Below are 24,673 nucleotides of genomic sequence, written 5' to 3'. Positions count from 1 at the left end.
AGATTACTCAAGCTATGAAATGTCAGATGCTGCATATACTTCTACAGGTATGTTTCCTCAATATGTCATTACTTGTGAGCATCAAATAAACAGAATCTGTAAGTTAACCTGTTATCACATTACCTGCTGCTTTATATTTCTATCCAGTCTGTAACAAGATTCTGAACCAGTGTACCTACGTTTGTCAAGTGGGTATCCGGGACCATTTAAAGGGAATGCACGTCGCATTACAGCAATGAAGACCTAATTTAAGTCTTTTTTTTTTTTTTTTTTATTAAACATTGTATTGCTTTAAGAAAAATATCCTTGGTTTGTGGCCACACTAGTGGAACACCCACCCTCACAGACTCCTTCATACCAACCCCTACTGCCTAAATGGTCCTGCTTGGAAACCCTTCCTTCACAAAGCACAATGCGCCTCAACTATGACACCAATAAACTTACTTCTTTGCCAGCTTCGTTATTCCTCTAGCAAAACTAGAGCTAGAGGTGCTGTGAAGGAAAGTGAGTTTGCAGCTCGTGCCATTAAGTCACTACTTGCCATACACGCTATGCAATCAGCATAGCCCCTTGTGATAAGATGTACTAGTTTATTTTGAGATATTTCAAAATATATACTTGGTTTGCAATTTTGAAAGCAAAATGTATATGACATGTTATGCTTTTTCATTTGCACATAACTTGCACCCTATGCCAGGTACACGTCAACAGGAGTGACAGCTTCCCTTTAAGAGACAATGTAACTCCTGGGATTAACAACCCTATATAAGAATGGTACAGTTTTTAAGTAAACGCCCAAACAAATTATCTGGGTGTCCAAAGTAGTTTTCTATAATTTTCTGTCTCAGGCTGTGAGAGAATGTACAGAGTTTGAATCAATCACTGGTATGAAACAAACACTGCAATGTAAACTGATGTCTCAGGTTCGATGAATCCCAGATGCCAGGTCGCCATGGGGACTAAGAATTTTGTCTTGGAGCCTGTGTGTTTGTCAGCCCATTTAACACTTTTAGCACTGATGCCTTTGGTGCAGTGGTATAACTACAAAGGTTGCAAGTGTGACCAGCCCTCTGTGTTCCGCCTGTCATAGGGGCCCAAGAGCTGTTCGGCTGGCCACCTTAGCAGCTCCACTGGGCCCCAGGGAAAGGATCCACTCCAGCTCTCCCAAACATAGGGAGGCTGGGTGGATGTAAATTAAAATAAAACAAATAATATTTTGGGAGTATGTGTGAGAATGTGCATGTGTATTGGTTACTAAATTAAAAAAAATTACAAGTCATGTTCATGGCCACAAAAAGCCAAGTGAAAAAAAATGATACATTGCATAAAGCATCTGGTGTCACACCCAAATTTATTAATTATCGGCATAAGCTAAATGCCCATGACGACGTTTGGTTCTAGTCTTCATGTGCAAATTTAAAGGAACACTAAAGTGTCAGGAATACAAACATGGTGACTAGCCCCCCTCCGATCGCACGGGAAAGGTGTTTCTACCCCAGACCGTGCCGGTGTCACCTCCATGGCTGAGATCAATCTTGATGATCTCAGCCAATTTAATGGTTCCTCATAGGAAACGGAGGCTGTTGTGCATGTGCAGCAAAATGCTGTGCTTTACCAATCAGCATCTCCACATAAAGATATATAGAATCAATGGACTTTGAGCGGGTACAAACCTTTCCAAAATGCAGGAACCAAAAATCTAAAGAATAGGAGTGCTAACTGAACAAAACGTTATTGTGGATATATGGTACAGATGGCTAGCTGGCTTTCAATCTTTAGCAATACTTATGCGGGTGGCAGTGTAAATGCACTGGACCAGTAACTGGAAGGTCCAGGGAAGAGATGGGTCTCTGATCCATTTAGTCAAAAGACCAGTATAGGAGGCTCGCGCAAGCTAAAAGTGCAAAATATGTCTGACAGGGTTATTGACTAATTTGAGAACTGCCAGGAATTTACAGGGAATTTCAATTTTGGACCAAAATAACCGAATTAGAAAAATTCAATTGTGTTTTTAGTACGGCTATATTTTACAATTTGGCTATTTGAACCCTTATTTTAAATTCACTGTAAATTCCCTGCAATTCTCACAGGGTTAGAGAGAATTTTAAACTTAGGGTTGAATAGTTTTTTTTTTTTTTACATATTTTAATTTTAACAAATCTAGTAAGGCAGGTTGTTATAGCAACACACAAATGGGATAGGGTACCGATAATTTGTCAACTGCATTGATCAAACAACCTCCCATGTCCAGTCCCCATTGATCTGCAAAGACAGGCAGTTACGGTCTGTTGCAATAGCAGAGGTAGCTTGCGGGATCCAACTTAATCCTGGGAGGAGGTAAAGATAGCAGAAACAGCTTTTGGAATCCAATTGCTCTCCAGTACAGCATCCACACTTAACGCAGAGCAAAAGGAGACAACAAGTTACCTCTGCTACCACACTACAACAAGGACTGAATAATGCCTTGCCCAACCTCTGCACCACCAATGAAGTGAGGGGAACATCTAGTGGAGAAGAAGAATGAAAATTTTCAAATATGCATATATATCTGACATGTACGTAATGTGTGTGCCTAACTGTGCACTACAGCATCGCTAACTATCACCTATTAACCCCTTAAGGACCACATTTCTGGAACAAAATGTCATGTGTCCTTAAGGGGTTAAAGGATCTTTGTTCCCCCCCCCCCCCCCCCCCTTCCAAATATGAGTATTTTGTAAAGATAAAAAAAATAAAAAATAAAAGTTAAGTACTCACATTGACTTAAAATTTCACTGGAATTCAAATGCAGTCAACAGATATACTGGCACAAAGTATGGACTTCTGTGTCAGCATTTTTCATAAGTTTGACAATACTTGACAAAAGGAGGTGCAAGGTTTGTCAAATTTTGACAATTCCCTCAGCTGTCACCAGTGATGGCTATAGCCAAAAGGCTTAGTCTATGGAGGACCTTGCGGGATCCTCCATAGACCTCAGCGTAGTACTCTCACGCATGCATGAGCGTACAACACAGACGTTAGTTCCTGGAAGATTAAGCGGACCAGAAGGAAGACCATGGCAGCTGCTGCAAGGGACACGTTCAGGTAAGTATGACGCACCTTCCCTGCACTCCACAGCCAGCGGCACACAGCAGAGCAGTCATCGCCGGGAATATTTGCAAATTATGCAAAGACACCGCCAGACGGTGAAAGAATCTCTGAAATGCTTTGAGTTCCCAACAAATTATTTTGAAATCAGTCGCACAAATCTTTTGCCTCAAATGCAAAGAGACACGGATCTGTCAATGACCTGCACACTTTCACTTTCCGTCTCACACAGAGTTTACTCTACATTACTGCTTATATTGCTTCTGTTTTGCCATGTAAGCAGTTGTTTTTTTATGGTAGGAATAACTTATTAACTTGTTGCAAACTATTCCCTGATGATTTTACTAGCATAATGTGTCAATAACATTTTAATATCGATCTGAAGCAGATTGTAGCAGGGCTACATTGAATAAACATGTAGATCTGTGCATTTATGTAATTTTACCTTTTTTTCTACTTAAAGGACCACTATAGTCACCCAGACCACTTCAGCTCAATGAAATGGTCTGGGTGCCAGGTCCCCCAGGTTTTAACCATTCAGATGTAAACAAACATAGTTTCAGAGAACTGCTCTGCTATGTTTACATTGCAGGGTTAATCCAGCCTCTAGTGGCTGTTTTCCTGACAGCTGCTAGAGGCGCTTCTGCGACGCTGAATGCGAAAATCGCATTCAGCGTGCAGAACATCCATTGGATATCATTAAGAAATGCTTTCCTATGGGCGTTTTTAATGCACGCTCAGCTGACGTCAGAGTGGGAGGAGAGGTCACCAGCGCCGAGGGAGCCTGGCACTGGATTAGAGTAAGTAGCTGAAGGGGTTTTAACCCCTTTATCCCAGTGGGAGGGAGGATGGGTTTTATAGTGTCAGGAAAACAAGTGTGTTTTCCTGACACTATAGTGATCCTTCAATTCTTGCTGATACACTTAAAACAGCTACAACCTGTTATGTGCTGTCATTCGACCCAAAAAACAAAAGAAGCTGGAAATCTTTCTGCCACAGACATGTAGCATAAAAAGCAGAGTTGCAGTTTCATCCTCAAAGAATAATGCAACTGCAGTGATTTCTGACAGTTACATCAGGGGTAATAATACTTCCATCTCACCATGATGCCAAAATCAGAAAAACAAAACAGATTTTTATCTGATAAACAAGGATAAAAATGCAAGCACTAAAAACATGTCAATCTAACAAGGTTAGAGATTACATTACTCCCCAAGTATAATAATTAACATTGGTTAGCCGAACCAAGCTTACGGGTTCTACTGCTTCCTAAACAACTGATCACTCAAGATAAATATGCCTTTCAGCAAAACACATGAAAAATTACAAGAGATCCCTGCTATACTTTGCAAAATAATAATAAAGTATTTAACCAGGAAAGGCACATTCAGATTACTCTGGTTTTCAAGTACGTCCTGGGGATGTTACGATTACCTAATTTAATGGTACTCATGATATCTACCTTGGAAGGATGAAGGTCAAGCCTGAGTCAAGCCTGTTGGGATTCGAACCTGCGACCCAAGTGTTGAACAGATGATGTATTAGCCCACTGAGCTATCTCACTGGCATTATAATCTCATGGAACTACAGAAAGCTTGGGGTATTATGAAAATGTCTACATAAACAGAGGATACCCAATATTAAAGCATGCATTCTGATAAAATAATGCCATTTAAAAGGGACACAATGTCTCATGAAAGCAAACATGTATTACTGGTGTAGCTGTTTAGGTTATCATCCCCCCTTTCAATTATGCTGAAAAGGTTTTTTTTACACACCTTTTTTTCTGTGCCAGACTTGCTGCAGCTGGCCCTGCCTCTATGGCTTAGATCTTGATGATGATCTCAGTCTATCCAATGCTTTCCCATAGAAAAGTATTGGGAGACTATTGCGCATGCGTAGCAAAACACAGCTCTGTGCCAATCAGGATCTTCTTATAGAGATGCACTGAACCAATGCATCTATATGGGGAAAATATAAGCTTCTCCCTGCATAGCATGGAGAGAACACCAGACTAGAAAAAAAACATTAAGCTGTAGTGGTTCTGGTGACTAATGTCCCTTTAAAAGGTTCAGTATTTTATGAATTTGTATTGTATTGTGTGCCATCAACCACAATGCAGTACAGAATTTGAAAACTTGATCTGGATCTGGTATTATTTTGTGTTAAAAAATGTATCTGGTTGAAAGTACAACAAAGTAAGCATGGAAAGGTAAGTCAACCTGCTGTATTGATTATGGTGAATGGAGTGTTCCTTTAAAGGGGCACTCTGTTCCTAAATGGCTGATTGTCACTTTTGCAGTATCTGCATATTTCACAGAGACCCCCCTTTGTTTGTGGCAGCCCTGAAAACAAAGTAGGCTGTTTAGCACTTTGTCTCATGACATCCTGATTGCGTTGGGGTTTAAAAGAAATTACAATACAGTCAATGTGAGCATTTTATAAAGATTTCATTTTTATTAAACATTCCGCAGTAACAGAGCTGCTTTAAACCGGTCGTGCCAGGCCACCATTACACGCTGTAGTAATCAGGTTGCTTAGAGCGCTCCTTTCAGAAATTACAACACCTAAGCAAAAAAGGTTGTTTGTGGTTTATGTTCAAGACCAGATTTAAATTGACACTCCACTGTCCAAATACAGAAAGCAAATTAAATAAGCAATGTTTAGTAAATATAACCCATATAATACCTAAAAGTAGCTGATCTCTGATCTGAATGCTTCACAAGCCCTCCCCTTCTAACCCCGCCCAGACCTTTTGTGGCTATCCAATCAAACAGTGCAGCTCAGTGAGGCTTTGCCAGGCAGGTGCTCTGAGCAATTGCAGCCTCTTGAATCTAGCTCCACTGGGCTAAACAAACCAGGAAGTAACAGGACCTGTTGACTTAGTGACAGCTAGTGTTGTAGCAAGGTTCATTTATAAAAGTGCCAATCTGTATTAAAAGCTGCACTTTTTGTTAAAGGACCACTATAGGCACCCAGACCACTTCAGCTTAATAAAGTGGTCTGGGTGCCTGGTCCATCTAGGGTTAACCCTTTTTCTATAAACATAGCAGTTTCAGAGAAACTGCTATGTTTATTTTTGGGTTAATCCAGTCTCTAGTGGCTGTCTCATTGAGAGCCGCTAGAGGTGCTTCTCACTGTGAAAATCACAGTGAGAAGACGCCAGCGTCCATAGGCTGAATGCCGCGCATGCGCATTCAGCCGAAGAGGAGGCGGAGAGGAGGAGGACAGCTCCCCGCCCGGCGCTGGAGAAAGAGGTAAGTTTAACCCCTTCCTCTCCATCCAGCCCGGCAGGAGGGGGACCCTGAAGGTGGGGGCACCCTCAGGACACTATAGTGCCAGGAAAACGAGTATGTTTTCTTGGCACTATAGTGGTCCTTTAACCCCTTAAGGACCAAACTTCTGGAATAAAAGGGAATCATGACATGTCACACATGTCATGTGTCCTTAAGGGGTTAAATGGGAAAAGGAATGGAAAAAAAAGTGTTGCTTTAACTGCAAACCAAATGTTCTTTAGCTTGTATACTTCTGTAATGAACATTTTGCCTTCCATGACCACTTTTGAACAAACAACCTCCAATGCAATACCATGAACCATTCTTCACTTGATCCATTATTGAAAACCATTAGCACTTAATAATTCAGTAGCAGAAAGGAAAATGAAAGCATCAGGTGTTACCGTGGTTAAACTCTCACATTCCTTTACACATCTACAATAGCAGGCTACAATATCAGCCGTGACTTTCTACTAAACTAGATTACTATTCTAAGAACTCACAAATGGCCTTTACTCAGAGACAAGTAACTTCAGATTTTTGACAGAGCTTGATACATGTGCCTAATGTTCAGGTGGTAGGCAACACCTTGTTAAAAGGAAGGATTTTCTCATTTTGTTACATTTATTTATCCACTATATTTGACAAATATGTGCTCTGAAAATAAATAAAGTCTACACAAGTCTATCTCCGTCAATGCTGTAAAAAAAAAAAAAAAAAAAAGATTTTACACCTGTCAGCACAGAAAGAGAGTGAAAGAAAAAAAGAGTAAAACCATTTAAAAAAAAAAAATAAATTTCTCCTACAATGTAACGTCTGCCCTGTAATTAAAATTTCTCGCCCAGGACCAGTGTTTTTCCGGTAACTGATGACCCAATAGTGGTACTGCAGTCAAAATGATTGCCAAATGTGAACAGGGTTTACTCAGTTGTGTAAGTAAAGTAATGGTCTCTCCTATTTACTGTGCATGATAACATTTTAGCACTTTACTTGTGTGTTGCAATGTTTACCTGGCTCAAATAAAATAATAATCCAAAATGTAAAAATGTTTATATCCCAAATTTTAATGTTTAACATTTGTATGGCACATGTTGTATGCTGGATTTTGTGCAACATGCAGATAGATGAACAGTATACCAAATTTTTGAAATAATTTAAAGAAAGACTCCAAGCACCATAACCACTACAGCGCATTGTAATGGTTATAGTTCTAGGAGAGCCCTGGCACACCGACAGCATAAGTAGTCAAACTATTTCTGAACGGATAGGCTTCTTTCTTGGGTCCACCGGAAATCGCCTCTGTTTCTAATGCAGGGGAGACGGACATTCCTATCGGCACCAGGTGGGCCCCAGGTAAGAAGTCAAATCTGGAGGCTCCATGACACTCCCAGCACCATAATCACAACAGTGCACAGTCGTAGGTATGGTGCTTGTATATTTAAGAACAGTTTGACAAATTACCTGGCTGAAAAGCCAGATGCCTCTCCTGAACTAAGCATGTCCCATTATAGGGCTGGGTGCACTCAGCTGACTCTCAGCCAATAAGATAGCCCTGCATACCTCTGCTTAGTTCACTGGAGCGAAATTAATTTTAATTGTAGGAGAATCCAGAAACCGTGGCTGGACTGTGGTGGCAACAGTTATTCTAAATTGGATTGCTGGCGAAGTTACGGTCAGATAAAGGATCTATAAAACACTAAACCTAGTTCCTGCTATGGTGTATTAATGTGTTAAGGGAAAGCTTAGTTTAGCTAACTAATGTAAATATAGTTTCCACTGCATCCTTTTCCCTAACATTTAATAGCTACAAGAACATCCTGATCTTTCACAATCTACCTGCCATGTAAGTAGAGAGACTGGAAACTAGCCAAATGTATGTCAGCGAAACAAATTATTGAGCCCTGAAAATCAAGCTACACATGTTTTATGCAAGTCATTGGAGAAAGAAGCCCAAGTTAAACACACAGTATCATAGTGAAGAAGTAGTACAAATAAATAAGGTAATCCAGCAAGATTTTTCGAAGCTAAACTTTTCAGTTTGCACAAATTACCTCTAATGTAAAAATCAAAGTCAATTTTAACAATCAACCTTGTCCACAGGATTATACAAACATGCTCACTTTTGCCTCATCATCCTAACACCCTTTCTACTATATCAGCAGTTTTGCTTGGTCGATTCTCAAATACACTAGCAGGACAGATTTTTAGGTATCTGCAGAAATGAGAACAGGTGCATTAAATCAACGTGTTTACAAGAAGGAAGGGGGAACAGAATCAGGCCATGTATCATAAGTCTTCCTACACTTTCTCTCTGCCCTTCCTTTGCGCGCTGTTTAATGAGTGAAAGATTCACTCAGCTCCCCAAGAGGTAGGGAGGCTGGGTGGATTTCAATTAAAATAACGTGTGTGTGTGAGTCAGTCAGTCTGCGCATCTGTCAGAGTGTGAGTGTGTCTGTTTGGGTACCTGTCCCAATCCTATCGCACTTGAAAGATGTTTTTACTCACCTTTTTCCCACGCTGTGCCCGTTTCGCCATGGCTGGTCCTGCCTCCATGGCTGACATAATCCGTCTTTAAGATCCCAGCTAACGGAGGATATTGTGCATGCGCAGCAAAACAATGTGCCAATCAGCAACTCCTCATAGAGATGCATTGAATTAATGCATCTCTATGTGGAACATTCAGCTCCTCCATGCAGAGTGTGGAGACGCTGAACTTAGGTGCTTCACACTGTGCAGCACTGACCAAGGACTCTAGTGACCGTTACTCTTCTCTGAAAAGGCAGTGTTTACATTGAAAGGTCTGCAGGTACAGGCTATAGACACCAGAATAACTACATTAACCTGTAGTGGTTCTGGTGTCTATAGTGTCTCTTAAGAATTGCAATTTTCTCTTAAACTTAGTTTTTAAAAAAACTGGCTCCTAACTTTTTTAGCTGGCTCCTAGATTCTAAACAAATTTGTCAAGCCCTGCTATAGGCACCCAGTAGTGGCCTGGGTGCAGTGTTCCTGTTCCCTTAACCGTGCAATGTTTACATTGCAGGATCAAGCCTGCATCTTATGGCTGTCTTCCAGACAACCAATAGAGGCACTTCCTCGATTTACACAGAATTTAACTACTCTTTGCATGAGTATGTCTAGCGTCTTCAAAATCTCCACAGGAAAGCATTGATTCAATGCTTTCGCATGGGGAAGTTCCAATTCACCTGGCACTTGCGCAATAGATTTACTGATCATTGTGACATCAGAGGAGGCAGAGAATGATCTAGCACCAAGCGACCTAAACCCAGAAATCAGGTAAGTGTAGAAATGTTTTCTTAATTTATTTGCCAGAGAAGGTGACGAGGGGGAACACTATACTGGAAGAGGTACAGGAAACAGACTAAAAGCATGGCTACAGAAATATTGCTATAGATTTGCTTCATGTAAGTACATCATAGGACTGCTAAAACTAAAATACAACAGTAACCCACTTAAACTAATAGGCAGGGCCCAGCCTGTTGTGTTCATTATTTAATTACATTGGTGTTAGCCTCTTATGACAGTGACTCTCCAGGATTTCAACACCTGTTCTTAAATCTTCCATCGTTTACTCATACATACATATGGTTTTGATTTCATTATTTCAATACTGGCTACATCTTCCCTGTGCTTTCCCGAATGGCTAATGTAGCCCAGGTACATTTACAGCTACCAGGTGTACTACAGAGCATGTATTTCAGTTTTTCTGGATGCTTTTTAGTACACTAAAATGGAAATTATAGTCTAGGTGCAGTGACCCTGTTCTTTTAACCCTGCAATGTAAATCAGTAAAGTTTTATTTAGAAACTGCAAGGTTTACGTTGAAGTGATAAATCCACCTCCAGTGGCTGTCATACTAGAGGCACTTCTGTGGCCCTGCTCAAGTGATTTAGAAGTCAATATGAAAGCATTTAAAGCAATATTTTCCAATAAGGAATTTGGTTCCCAAAGAATTTCTGTGAAGAAGATTGCTAGGTTTAACCCCTTAAGGACCAAACTTCTGGAATAAAAGTGAATCATGACATGTCACGCATGTCATGTGTCCTTAAGGGGTTAAACAATTGTGAAGGAGGCCAGAGAGGTGTACAGTGTATCTCTGAACTGGAAAAAGGTAAGTAAATCATTTCCTTTATTGGGCGCAGGGAGGCGGGACCTATAAAAACACCGGAGAAGAGCACACTGTCGCTTTAGGAATACAGATTTGTATTGTTAAGCCAACAAGGTAGTAGTAAACAAATCCTGCATCTACAGTTAAAAATAACAGTGGTTCAAAGTCTTTTACAGTTCTAGGCACAAGCATTTGATAATTAACTTGTGCAGAAAGGAAATGGATTATCTGATACTTCGAGATAAGCAAGGAACCAGGGATGGGCAAGAAATGAGGCCTGTCTGCCAAGGGCGTGGAATACAGCTTTGATGACCATAAACCTGGACAGCAAGTGTAGCGCACCGATGGATCACCTTCTGCAGTGCTGTTGCTGAAGATTACAATTTCCTACGTTTACAAAAACTGCTCCCTGGACTACGCTTCCCATGGTGCACAGCCATTAAGCTGACCTTTAAAGTCTCTGTGTTACATACTGCATTTTCTTTTTTTATTTTTGCTAATGCTCAGCCACCTGGCACTCCAGCTGTTTTGAACTGTGTTACCCATGGTGCTCAGCCAGTCCAATGGGTGAGCATCATGACTAAATCTAACCTACACCAACAAAAATACCACAAGTCAGTCATGCATCGCAACATACCATGGGTTACCAGATCCACTACACTTTCTAAACACATTTATCAAGAAAGTGTCTTGCCAAGCAGACTATTCTGCAGAGTCAAAGTATGCTCTGAGTTACTAACTATGCTGCAGAAATAAAATCACTGAGTCAATTAACCCCTTAAGGACCAAACTTCTGGAATAAAAGGGAATCATGACGTGTCACACACGTCATGTGTCCTTAAGGGGTTAAGCAGGGTTGTCAACTCCCTTGCAGAATTATCAATCCAAACAAAAGTACAGCACTTTTCATGTACATCCCATCAGGCAAAAGGCAGTAAAAAGCCAGCATGTGTCTAGGGAAAAAATTGTGGATCTGGCAACCTTTGCTGACATGCAGGCAGGGCCATCATGTGACTGCCCCCTTATGGCTGGCCGTGGCATGGCCAGCGTGGGACTGGCCCCCATGGGACGGCCAGCGTGGGACTGGCCCCCATGGGACGGCCAGCGTGGGACTGGCCCCCATGGGACGGCCAGCGTGGGACTGGCCCCCATGGGACGGCCAGCGTGGGACTGGCCCCCATGGGACGGCCAGCGTGGGACTGGTAATGTGGGACTGGTCCCCATGGGACGGCCAGCGTGGGACTGGTCCCCATGGGACGGCCATCGTGGGACTGGTCCCCATGGGACGGCCATCGTGGGACTGCCCCCCATGGCAAGCTGGGGGAGGGCCATCAGGTGACTAGCCCCCCCATTGCAAGCTGAGGGAGGGCCATCAGGTGACTAGCCCCCCCCCCCCCCCATGGCAAGCTGAGGGAGGGCCATCAGGTGACTAGCCCCCCCCCCCCATGGCAAGCTGAGGGCGGGCCATCAGGTGACTAGCCCCCCCCCCCATGGCAAGCTGAGGGAGGGCCATCAGGTGACTAGCCCCCCCCCCCCCATGGCAAGCTGAGGGAGGGCCATCAGGTGACTAGCCCCCCCCCCCCCCCCATGGCAAGCTGAGGGAGGGCCATCAGGTGACTACCCCCCCCCATGGCAAGCTGAGGGAGGGCCATCAGGTGACTAGCCCCCCCCCCATGGCAAGCTGAGGGAGGGCCATCAGGTGACTAGCCCCCCCCCCATGGCAAGCTGAGGGAGGGCCATCAGGTGACTACCCCCCCCCCCCATGGCAAGCTGAGGGAGGGCCATCAGGTGACTACCCCCCCCCCCATGGCAAGCTGAGGGAGGGCCATCAGGTGACTAGCCCCCCCCCATGGCAAGCTGAGGGAGGGCCATCAGGTGATTAGCACCCCCCCCATGGCAAGCTGAGGGAGGGCCATCAGGTGACTAGCCCCCCCCATGGCAAGCTGAGGGAGGGCCACCAGGTGATTAGCACCCCCCCCATGGCAAGCTGAGGGAGGGCCATCAGGTGACTAGCCCCCCCCCCCATGGCAAGCTGAGGGAGGGCCATCAGGTGATTAGCACCCCCCCCATGGCAAGCTGAGGGAGGGCCATCAGGTGACTAGCCCCCCGCCCCATGGCAAGCTGAGGGAAGGCCATCAGGTGACTAGCTGTGGGAAGGCCATCAGGTGACTAGCTGTGGGAAGGCTTTAGGTGACTAGCTGTGGGAAGGCCATCAGGTGACTAGCTGTGGGAAGGCCATCAGGTGACTAGCTGTGGGAAGGCCATCAGGTGACTAGCTGTGGGAAGGCCATCAGGTGACTAGCTGTGGGAAGGCCATCAGGTGACTAGCTGTGGGAAGGCCATCAGGTGACTAGCTGTGGGAAGGCCATCAGGTGACTAGCTGTGGGAAGGCCATCAGGTGACTAGCTGTGGGAAGGCCATCAGGTGACTAGCTGTGGGAAGGCCATCAGGTGACTAGCTGTGGGAAGGCCATCAGGTGACTAGCTGTGGGAAGGCCATCAGGTGACTAGCTGTGGGAAGGCCATCAGGTGACTAGCTGTGGGAAGGCCATCAGGTGACTAGCTGTGGGAAGGCCATCAGGTGACTAGCTGTGGGAAGGCCATCAGGTGACTAGCTGTGGGAAGGCCATCAGGTGACTAGCTGTGGGAAGGCCATCAGGTGACTAGCTGTGGGAAGGCCATCAGGTGACTAGCTGTGGGAAGGCCATCAGGTGACTAGCTGTGGGAAGGCCATCAGGTGACTAGCTGTGGGAAGGCCATCAGGTGACTAGCTGTGGGAAGGCCATCAGGTGACTAGCTGTGGGAAGGCCATCAGGTGACTAGCTGTGGGAAGGCCATCAGGTGACTAGCTGTGGGAAGGCCATCAGGTGACTAGCTGTGGGAAGGCCATCAGGTGACTAGCTGTGGGAAGGCCATCAGGTGACTAGCCCCCGTGGCTAGCTGTTGGAAGGCCATCATGTGACTAGCTGTTGGAAGGCCATCATGTGACTAGCCCCCGTGGCTAGCTGTGGGAAGGCCATCATGTGACTAGCCCCCGTGGCTAGCTGTGGGAAGGCCATCATGTGACTAGCCCCCGTGGCTAGCTGTGGGAAGGCCATCATGTGACTAGCCCCCGTGGCTAGCTGTGGGAAGGCCATCATGTGACTAGCCCCCGTGGCTAGCTGTGGGAAGGCCATCAGGTGACTAGCCCCCGTGGCTAGCTGTGGGAAGGCCATCAGGTGACTAACCCCGTGGCTAGCTGTTGGAAGGCCATCAGGTGACTAGCCCCCGTGGCTAGCTGTGGGAAGGCCATCATGTGACTAGCCCCCGTGGCTAGCTGTGGGAAGGCCATCATGTGACTAGCCCCCGTGGCTAGCTGTGGGAAGGCCATCATGTGACTAGCCCCCGTGGCTAGCTGTGGGAAGGCCATCAGGTGACTAGCCCCCGTGGCTAGCTGTGGGAAGGCCATCAGGTGACTAGCCCCGTGGCTAGCTGTTGGAAGGCCATCAGGTGACTAGCCCCCGTGGCTAGCTGTGGGAGGGCCATCAGGTGGCTAGCTGTGGCAGAGGGGGCACTTACTATAGTGACGCTGGCTTTGCGCAGATCTCGGTTTTCCTCCTGCAGGGCTTTGCATTTCAGCTTGTAGGTCTCCAGCTCGATCTTCAGCACTTTGTTCTCCTGCTGCAGGGAGGCCAGGCGGTTAGTCAGCTCCTCCAGGCGGAATGGGGAGATGACGATACCCGACTTCCCAGAGGTAGACGCCGAGGAGGACGAGGTCTGCATGGCCGCTGGGTTGTTCCCTCCGCCGTCCGTGTCGCTCTCACTGGCGCTGTCCGCCATGGCCCGCGGCTGTGGTGGGAGAGGGGAGGGGAAGGCAGCGGACAAGCGGCGGTAGCAGCAGCGGGTACACGCACTCGCCCACTGAGAGGGGACAGGCGGCTCTGCGCACACTCTCAGACACCAGCGAGTCCTGCGGGGAGTGACCGTCGCCTCGCTAGCAAACCGCTCAGTCTGGTCACAGCGACACCTGCTGGATGCGGATACAAGGGCACGCTTAGATAAGCTCTATTAGGGATAGTCACTAGTACATTTCACATTTAAAGGGATAGTATAGCAATACAAATCAGTATTCCTAACACTATAGTTCCCTCTGCCTCCCCCTCCCTTGTGCCCGCGACCAATAAAGGCGTAAAAAACCCTTTTAAGACTTACCCGATTCGACCCTGGGTCGGCACCATCTCCTCCGACGGCATCTGACGGAGGACTAGTGACAGGGGGGACTAATGATTCAGCCAATCAGAATGCATATCAGACAGGGAGCACCGCGAGCGCATTAGGCCCTCCCTATAGGAAAGCAGAAGCTTGTTTGACCAGGGTCCTCTTCATCCCATTGTTCCTGTAGTTTTTTGTAATTGTCTCATTTATTGTTAAATCTCCCCATCCTATAATATTGTTAGCGCTACGGAATGTGTTGGCGCTATATAAATGCCAATAATAATAATAATTGCTTTCCTATGGGGATTTAACTGACGCTTGGTGATCTCATGTAGAACATGAGGATGTCCAGCGTCAGGCGACCCAGAGTCTGGTAAAATCCCGGAAGCACCTCTAGGGGCTGCATGGTAGAACAAGCTTGTGCATATAGCATTGGTAAAAGCATATAACTAATTATTGACATAAAACGTATCTAGGGGGGAATTACTAGTTGGGATCTTCTTAGAATAGGAGAGAATAAAGATGGTCAGGCGCAAAACTACTAATGCAACGTCCTTGCAATGTACAAGGCTACTAGTCTTATGACTCAGCCGAACAGAAATTAACCCTATCAATCCTTACATTGGAATTTTCACTTAGGAAATAACCCTGTGAAGCAAAATGTATTATTTATTATTTTCGTCATTTATATTATAGAATATTGTAACAATAAATGAGACATTTAGAAAATGTTACAGGAACAATAGGTTGATGAGGGAGGACCCTGCTCAACAAGCTTACAGTCTAGATCTAGAGTAAGTGAATTTCAAATTTAAGGCCAAAGTAGCTGAACTGGAAGCTGACATTAGAGAATCTTTCCAATTCGGCTATTTTTCCTTGAATTTGAAATTCACTTTGAATGCAAGACAGGATGCTTCCTATTTGTGTGGCCTTTCTTTACTGAAACCTGCCAGCAGTAAAGAAAACAGTTAAACATAAATTAACAAAATTTCAGCCAGTCATAATGCAAATCAGATAGACTGTAGGGCTGTGAAAGTCCTCCCAACTCCTCTTTCTATGCTGCTTGTCTCCCAGTGTGTCTATTCCAATTAGATTCTCTATATTGTTTCTATTTATTTTATTTATCCAGCGCCGGCCCATCCATTGGCCCTAGTGGAGCCACAACTCCTGGCAGTGTGACATTTTGCCGCCCCCATACCTTTAAAGAAATGTGTAGTGCAGGGCCCGGGCCGCCTATTTGCACATATATTTAGCGAGTATCGCTAGATATATGTGCAGTTCCAAGCTCCTGCTGAAGGACAGTGAAGAGCGGGCCCTGAGAGTAATCTTACACCTCCAGCAGCAGCTAGTACTCTTCTTTCACGAGCCGCGAGAACGTTACCATGGGTTGCCATGGCAACGCTCTGTGCGGCACGCAATGCAGGCGGAGCGTTGCCATGGCAACCCAGGGAATCATGTATCCCACCTCCCTGCCAACATAAACCATAAACCATAAAAAAAAACACTACAACACCACAAACAAACAATCCATGCACTACACTCACACAGACACTGCATCCACTATATACACATACACACACACTACATCCACTATACACACACACACTGCATCCACTACACACACGCACACTGCATCCACTATACACACACACCCACTGCGCTTACTGTACACACTGCATCCACTGTACACACACTCACAGACTGCATCCACTATACACACACTGCATCCACTATGCACACACACTGCATCCATTATATACACACACGCTCTGCATCCGCTATCCACACGCTACATCCATTACAAAATACACGCACGCTGCATCCACTATACAGACACACAATGCATTCACTACACACACTACAATACACAAATACACACTCTGCATCCACTACACAAACACTGTATTCACTACACACACTGCATAACATAATGGATGTGGGCGTGTTCTGCTTGGTGTGGTTTTGTTGGGGATCGATGGGGGGTGGGGGCCTACTTGAACTCATGTCATTCTTATGACACAAAGTCTCCCCCCTCACTTTCAGTCCCTGTGGCCATCTTGTTGACAGCGATTCTCGACGGCTGTCGGCAACCCGCTCGTTTTTCTTACTACACCCTGTCCGCTGGTCTATGCAAATTTCAGACACACTCCAGTATTTTCCACAGTGTCCCGGACTCTGAGCGCTCAGCCTCCTCATCTCTTAGTTGGGTAAGTTCCTCATTCTGTGTAATTTCTTCCATTACTCTTGCGATCTTATATCTTAGAGAACCATTATAACTCCATTTTGTTTACCTTCTCTTTATTTGACAGGTTTGTTTTTTTCAATCTACACACGGCTTCATTACCTAGTGCCCAGAACCCATGCTGAGAATGACACTGTCTCTTTTACTGTCATAAAACCTCAACAAGCGGATGATCTCTCAGGCCTATTTAAACTACAGGTGACCTCTGTTGTGTTTTTCTTAGTGGGGTGACCCCCACTTATATGTTTGGTGACACCAAAATATTTTACATTCAGTTCTACTGACATGAATTCTGCCTGCATTTTTTCCTTACATTGCATATGAAAGAGTAAACCTCTTATATATATTTATATCCCACATTATGTGGTAAACTGCTCAAAATATTTGTGATGACCCCACTGCTATCCCTATGACCATTTTATATCTGCCAAGTTTTACTTCTCAAATTCCTATTATGTCTGACCCCCCCAAGACACATTTTTATCTGCAGAACTCAAAGCATGGCTTTACTCCGCCATTGCTGAATCTATTCCCAAATACATAGCGTATTTTCCTTCTCTCCTACTGTGAAGATTCAAATTCTGTTCTACCGCTGTCTTCAAGGCCATCACCGTCCATCTCTTCATTTTCAAAAGAGGTGGGGGTTTTTTCTTCGTTTAGATTCCTACTGTCAACTGCATCAAGAACAAGGAGTTGGGAAGAATTCCAGAGCCCTGTAGGTCTGATATGCATTCTGATTGGTTGAATTTATGGTAATTTATGTTTAAATGTTTTCTTTGGTGTTGGGAGGTTTCAGTAAAGAAGAGAAAGCAAATATTTGCCTCCTGTCTTTATCAAATTTTGATTATTTGGTTCAACTTCAACAAATAGCCCAGTTAGTTAGAGCACAAGTGCTTTATTACATGTTGGGTCATGTAGTTTAAGGTAAGTATGGATTGTTGAAAATTCAAAGTGAATTTCAGATTCTGGGGCCAAAATAGTAATTCAGCTATATTTTCAGTTAATTCATTTTGACCTAAAATTTGAAATTCCCTTTGAGGTCTATTCACTCAGCATTAATATATGCAATGAACTGAAAACTACCAGGAGCGGACTGACCAGAGACCCGGCCAGAAAGTTATAATTCCATTTCCTCCCATATTACAGCGATGGGTTGCAGAGTCCCTGGAACCTACCACACTGTAAGTAACCCCCTCCCCTAACCCGATTCTCAGTTCAGTTCTTGCTACCAGGTCTCCTCCCCCTGTGCGGTGCGCTTTGTGAGGAGGAAGTGGAGGGGCCAGGTTTTGGGAAGTGATGTCACTTCCTGCCCTCTCCTTCAGAGTACCTGGAAGATGGGAGCTGCTTCAGCCTAGCAGATAGTACAGGCTATGTATATTCTTTTTGTACTGCCCCATGTCTCCCTGCGCCCATTCCTCCCTACACCCACCCCAGCCCCTATTCCTTCCTGTAACCACCTCAGCCCCTATAAACCCACCTTAGCCCCTAAGCCGCCTTGCACCTACCATAGCCCCTATGCCTTCCAGCACCCACCTCAGCCTCTATCCCTCCCTGCACCCACTATAGCCCCTATGCCTTTCTGCACCTACAACAGCTGTTAATCCTCCCTACAAACAGCCTCTATCCCTCCATGCGCCCAATACATCCCCTATCCTTCTATGCACCCACTACAGCCCCTATCCCTCCCTGCGCCCACTACAGCCCCTATCCCTCCCTGCGCCCAGTACAATTCCTATGTCCCCCTGCTCCCACTACTGCCCCTATGCACCCTACTCAGCACCTCTCCCTTACTGTTCCCACTTCAGCCCCTATCCATCTCTGCGCCCACAACTAACCCTATCCCTCCCTGCGCCCACTACAGCCCCTAGTCCTCCCTGCGCCCAGTACAATCCCTATGTCCCCCTGTTTTCACTACTGCCCCTATGCACCCTCCTCAGCACCTATCCCTCCCTGTTCCTACTAGAGCCCCTATCCATCTCTGTGCCCACAACTAACCGTATCCCTCCCTGCCCCCTCTACAGCCCCGAAACCCTCCCTGCCCCCTCTACAGCCCTGATTCCTCTCTGCACCTTCTACACATTGGCGGATCCAGGGGGGGGGCAACGGGGCAATTGCCCCCCCCCCCGAGATTCCCCCCTGCCGGCTAGTGCAGGGCTGGCATTGCCCAAGCGCCAGCCCTGCAATGTGCCTGCGGATCGGGGAGAGTGATCAGTGATCTCCCTCCCCGGTCCGCAGGCACTGTGCTGACAGCCGGCAGGGGAGGGAGGGACAGAGGACCCGGGAGCTGTTACCAGCAGCTCCTCCGGGTCCTCCTCTCGCGAGATTTGGAGCGTTGCCGCGGTTACCACGGCAACGCTCCAAATCTCGCGAGAGTGAACTCTAGCCCTGGAGCGCGGGCTAGAGTTCACTGGAACCACTGGACCACCAGGGATTCCCCACTGGGACCACCAGGGATCCAGAAATGTCCCCCCTCCTCCTCAATAAAGGTAAGAAGGGAGGGGGGACATAAATATATTTGTCAGGATCGGGACAGGGATCCAACACGCAAAGTACAAACAGGACAGGGTACGTATACCGGACCTTAGAATGGCCGGACTAATGTACGGAGAGTAAAGAGAATGGTCAGAAACAAGCCGAGGTCGAGGGAACGAGAGGACAGGTGAGCGAGGAACAAGCCGGGTCAAGGATACCAGAGGGAAACAGAGTAAGTCAAACTAGCCGGGTCGGAACCAAAGGAATAACTGAAAACGCCAGAGCACTGTGTGACTAGACAGGCTAGAACCACGACAGGGCAATGAGTGAATGGGAGAAACAGGTTTAAATACCCTGGTTACAGTGAGTATACCCGCCTCCGACGAGTCCTGAGTGGCTTCCAGTCACTTGAGTGACAGATCGGTCCGGACTGACGTCATGACGTCGGGCAGCGTGCGTGACGTCATAAAATGAGACGGATCCCTCGCGGCCGGCGTGAGAGTGTCTAAGAGAGCCGCGAGGGATGGAGGAAGCCGACCTGCTGGAGGAGTAAACTACTAAGTCTCTACCTCTTTCGGAGGTAGAGGCTTCAGGTACCCTGACAATATTTCATTAAATACATTTTGTGTTTTGTTTTTTTTTAACTAAAAAGCCTCCCTTCCCTCCTCCGCCCCCCCCCCCCCCCCCATGAGGGGGGGCATAAATATATTTTATTAAATACATTTTTTGTTTTTTTTATTAAAAAAGCCCCCCTTCCCTCCTCCCCTCCCCCCATACACACTGCCCTATACACACACTATACACACACTACACACACTGTCCCCATACACACACTGCCCCATACACATACTGCCCCGCACACTGCACACCCATACACACACAGTGCCCTACACACACTGCTGCCCCCATACACACATTGCCCCAAACACACACACGACCCCCCCATACACACAGTGCCCCCCATACACACACTGCCCCACACATACATACAGTACCCCCATACACACACTGTCACCCTTACACACTCACACTCACTTCACCGCTCACACACACACTGCACCTTTCACACACACTTCACCCCTAACACACACCACTTCTTCTATGCCCTATATCCCAGCAGACCCCAGGTAAGTTGTCAAACTGTTCTTAAACGGTATGACTACTTACTCTGGGGTGGGATCCTGGCACTACTGGCACCATAACTACTACACTGAGCTGTAGTGGTTATTGTGCCAGGATTATTTTTTTTAAATAATCTACAAGTGCCCCTCCCGAGATCAGGCTCTGGATCCGCCACTGCTTCTACACAATCTCTACGCCCACTAGAGCACCTATCCCCCCCACGCACACACTACAGCCACTAGCCTACTTGCACACGTACTGCAGCCTCTATAATCCGCCTTACACAGTAGAGCCTCTATTATCCACACACATACACTACAGCCCTAGTAACCCCGAGATGCCTACTACAGCATCTATACCACACACACACTGCAATACAACCAGCCCTCTCCACTCACATACTGCAGTGCAGCCTCATCCACACATGCAAAATCACCTGCATCCTCCCTACACATAAACATCACAAGCAGCATCCCTCCATTGCAATACTGTATGCAGCCTCCTTACACACACACGTTTATTACAATCACTTATATAGCACCAACATATTCTGTTCAAATGTTTTATTGATAATTTTTCAATAACAAGAAAAATGTATTATAGTATTTATATTATAAAATGAACAATATTAATAAGACAAAAACAACTTTTTTTTTCCTGGCACTATAGCTTCCCTTTAATATTACATATAAATAAAACTAATATAAATAACCATGAATAAATATAACATGAAACAATATATATCAGTTTGGTAATGGAGTTTGATTTGTTTAAAAAAAAAAAAACATTTTCAATAAGTATTCAGTTAAGTGGATAATATGATCATATCTTATATCTAAGTCTGATGTCTTCCTCCCACATAAACTATTCATGTCTTGAATTATTTGTGATATTAGAAAGGGAACAAAGAGCCAATTCGCAATGCTTGCTTCCAAAAATTTATAGAACTTTTATAGAAAATTTGAGAAGACCAGAAAATATAAAAAAAGTTTTCCCACCTGTCCACATTCTCTCACCAACATATTCTGGAGCGCTGTATATTAGATAAAACGGGACAAACAATTAATTCTAATACAGCACGTTGACATACAGGAACACAAGATCACTAGCAGCATCCCACACGCAACCCCACAAATAGCCTAGAAAACACGTGTTTGGAGGCTACTTCTATGGTTGCACATGTACGGGAAACTACTTGTGATGTCATCAGAAAACACAGTGGAGGCATGTCATTTAATGTGCTTTATTTCTCTCTCTCACACAGCCTTTCTGGGTGCTGTATATATGTGTATCTGTAAGTAATGCATAGTGTTCTAAGAGGCATGTTAGATGGTGGTATTGTTGAGGGGCAAGGTTTGGGGTGAGGTTTGGGGAGAAGCCAAAAGTGGAGCTTTAGGAAGTGCTTACCAAGGTATTTTAGGGCTCAAGCCACGGATATTTTTTTTAATCCTAGCAACGCTCCCGAGTTTCACCCTGCCTTACGCTTGTGTTGAAAAATGGATGCTGCTTGTGGATTTACTACTACTGCTATGTTATTGTGTTTGATTGCACCGCACACGGCACACGGCACGCTGCACTGCAGTACACAGTTCTTTACCACTACTTTGAAAGTCCATTGAAAAAACATAGAGACCTGGATCGGATGCAAAGTGGAACGACTGGCGGGTGGGGGTCCTGGGATGGCATGGCTGACTTGCGCAGTAAACTGCAGCCACAAATTGTGTATAGTGAGGGAAGAAGCTTGCAATTTTCAGTTCACAAGCAGTGGCACAGAGCCTTACTGCAAATCAAACAATCCATGTCTTCTCATTCAGTGAATCAAAGTGGATATAAGTGGCACAGTATCAAATACAACAGTGCACTGGCTGCCTACCCTAACACTTTCTTTTTTAGCTTCTTCCCTCACTAATGTAGGGGGACTGACTTCACCTGGCCTGGGAAGGGGGCTGTCGCATCAGTCCCTTCTTCCAGTGGCAGGGCTGGTCTCTCTTTCTTCCTGAGCAGGCATCTACCTACAGGCATCTTGCTCGCTGGGGTGCCTGATGGTAGGTGCCTGCTCTTAGGCTTTGCTGAAGATTCTTGCGGTGCAGAGTGGTGCTCCCTTGCGCACCCTCTAATGCTAATCCCCAATGACAAGCACGCCTCATCTCAAAGTGAGCATCTTGGTTCAATGCTCTTCCAGGACAGACCATGCGCAGAGCTCTGCTAAAGAGCTCTAGCATGAGAAAAGGGCCATGTATTTGTTCTGCACAGTGCAAGCAAATTTTTTTTTTTTTACATTCTTTATTTTATTTGTGCAAATGAAGAACAATCAAGTTTGCACTGCCACGACAGCTGGTGCAAGCAATTAGGTACATATAGCATACAACATTTACATGGCATTGAAAAATAAACAGTGCACTTTTTTGTTTTTTTGGTAGACAGGATAAGTATCAAGATGGTTGCAAAACATTGAAAAAGCTTAATTCAGGCTAGCTTGGTGTGTGTCTGCTTTGGTTGACAATTACTGCGGTGTAGTTAGTACGTGGGTGAAACATGTTAGTGCTGCTGTATATTACCGCTGTGTATTAAAAGCTCGGGCATACAGGTGAAAGACAAGACTGGTGGGAGAATCGTAGGGGAGAGCAGGTATGTGAAGTGTTAATTAAGTAAATTAGGCAGACAGGTGGACAGTCAGCAAGACTTAGAAGGCAGTATACTGAACCCCCTAGGCTTTACTCTCTCAATCAAAGCTACATTGTGTAAGGTAACTCAGGATTCCTAGCTACAGCATCATTGGGATTGAAAAGCAATATGAAGGGTCTTAGAAAAAAGAAAATAAAATACCAAGAAGGAAACAGTCCATACTTGCGCCTTATTCTCAGGCATGTTGGCGTCCGAATAAGGGTGGCATGGTCAGAGAGTCCAGCGTCAACCTATACCCAGACTTGGGTGTGCATGCAGGCTCATGGGTTGTGTCAGGTGGCGGCAGGGCGCGTAGGCCCTCCGGCCCTGGGTCGGAGTGAAGACCTGGAAGGAGAGGCTACAAACTCGGGTCCTCTGTCTTGAGGCTTGGTCTCTCTGGGTTAAGGCACGGCTGGTGCTCTTGCTGCGACGTCGCCGCCAGCGGCGGTGGATCCCCAGCCTCCGCGGTAGGTGTCTATGTAGCTGCTTGGGAGTGGTGCAGCTCTTCCCCGTGCTCCCAGCTCCTGCTTTGCGCTCAGTCTGCTTTTGTGCCTTTTTCTTTCTCCCGTGGGGGTGGTGCTGCTTACTCGTTCTTGGTAGTGAGTGCAGGGTCGCCTGAGGTGCTTGCAGCCGTTTGTTTAGGTTGTGCCAAAATCGGGCAAATGAAGCTTCAATGCGCCGCAGAACATCGCCATGTTTCTCCGCTTCAGGCGCGTGGTTTTGCTTGCCTGAAGTGCTTGCCGCCGCCATTTTGGGGGCGCCATGTGCTCGGCTGCCCTTGTGCTGCGGGGGGGTGTAAGACTGTGGATTCATCTCGCGTATGCCCCTCCTGTCGCTTGGTACGGACCGAGATGACCCCCATCGGTCCAAAGGGGGGGGGAGGTGGGAGATGGTAGCCCCGAGGGATCTGTGTCCAGGTCACTCAGTGCGGGAAGCGGCCGTCTCCCCGCAGCTCGATCTCCGGCAGGCCTCAGGGGATTATGCTGGGTCCCCGGGGGGTTACAGGCTTGAATTTGGGATTGGGCGATTCCCCAGGGTGACCCCGTCATGCTAGCTTCCCTCCTGTGCGTGCTTGTGCCGGTTTTAAGGGGAATTACCCCCGAAAAATGCTTAATAGAGCGGGAGCTGAGGTTCAGCACCACCGCTCAGTCTGGATGCCAGGCTCCGCCCTCCAGTGCAAGCAAATTTAATAACATGCTTGCGTTGTGTTTGCTTGAAACTTGTCTCAGGGGTTTCCATAATTAGGATACTCACTGTATTCCATTTATGGAGACACTATGTGTTTGCTTACATGGAATCTAGTGTGTGCATAGGGGATCCAGAGTGTGTATGTCAGAAATGTAGTGTGTGTGTAGGTGGTGGAGTCGGGCAACTATAGGCCAGTAAGCCTTACTTCAGTAGTGGGGAAAGTGATGGAAACCATGTTAAAGGATAGGATTGTTGAACATCTAAAAACACATGGATTTCAAGATCAGAGACAACATGGATTTAC

General features: G+C 46.1%; 1 protein-coding gene across 1 annotated transcript in view; it reads right to left on the bottom strand.

Moving 5' to 3' along the window:
• The window catches only part of CCDC6 (coiled-coil domain containing 6), a 36,560-nt gene extending 22,113 nt beyond the window's left edge, over positions 1 to 14,447 (bottom strand). Inside the window, exon 1 of the mRNA XM_063433986.1 lies at positions 14,046 to 14,447. Within this exon, the coding sequence (XP_063290056.1) occupies positions 14,046 to 14,306 (261 nt within the window). The 5' untranslated portion in view covers positions 14,307 to 14,447. The remainder of the gene's footprint in view (positions 1 to 14,045) is intronic.
• Positions 14,448 to 24,673: the final 10,226 nt, after the last annotated feature.

This window comes from Pelobates fuscus, chromosome 10 (genome assembly GCF_036172605.1).
Source record: "Pelobates fuscus isolate aPelFus1 chromosome 10, aPelFus1.pri, whole genome shotgun sequence".
Taxonomy (NCBI): domain Eukaryota; kingdom Metazoa; phylum Chordata; class Amphibia; order Anura; family Pelobatidae; genus Pelobates; species Pelobates fuscus.
Note: the sequence above shows the minus strand (reverse complement) of the source record. Positions and strands in the feature narration are given on the sequence as shown.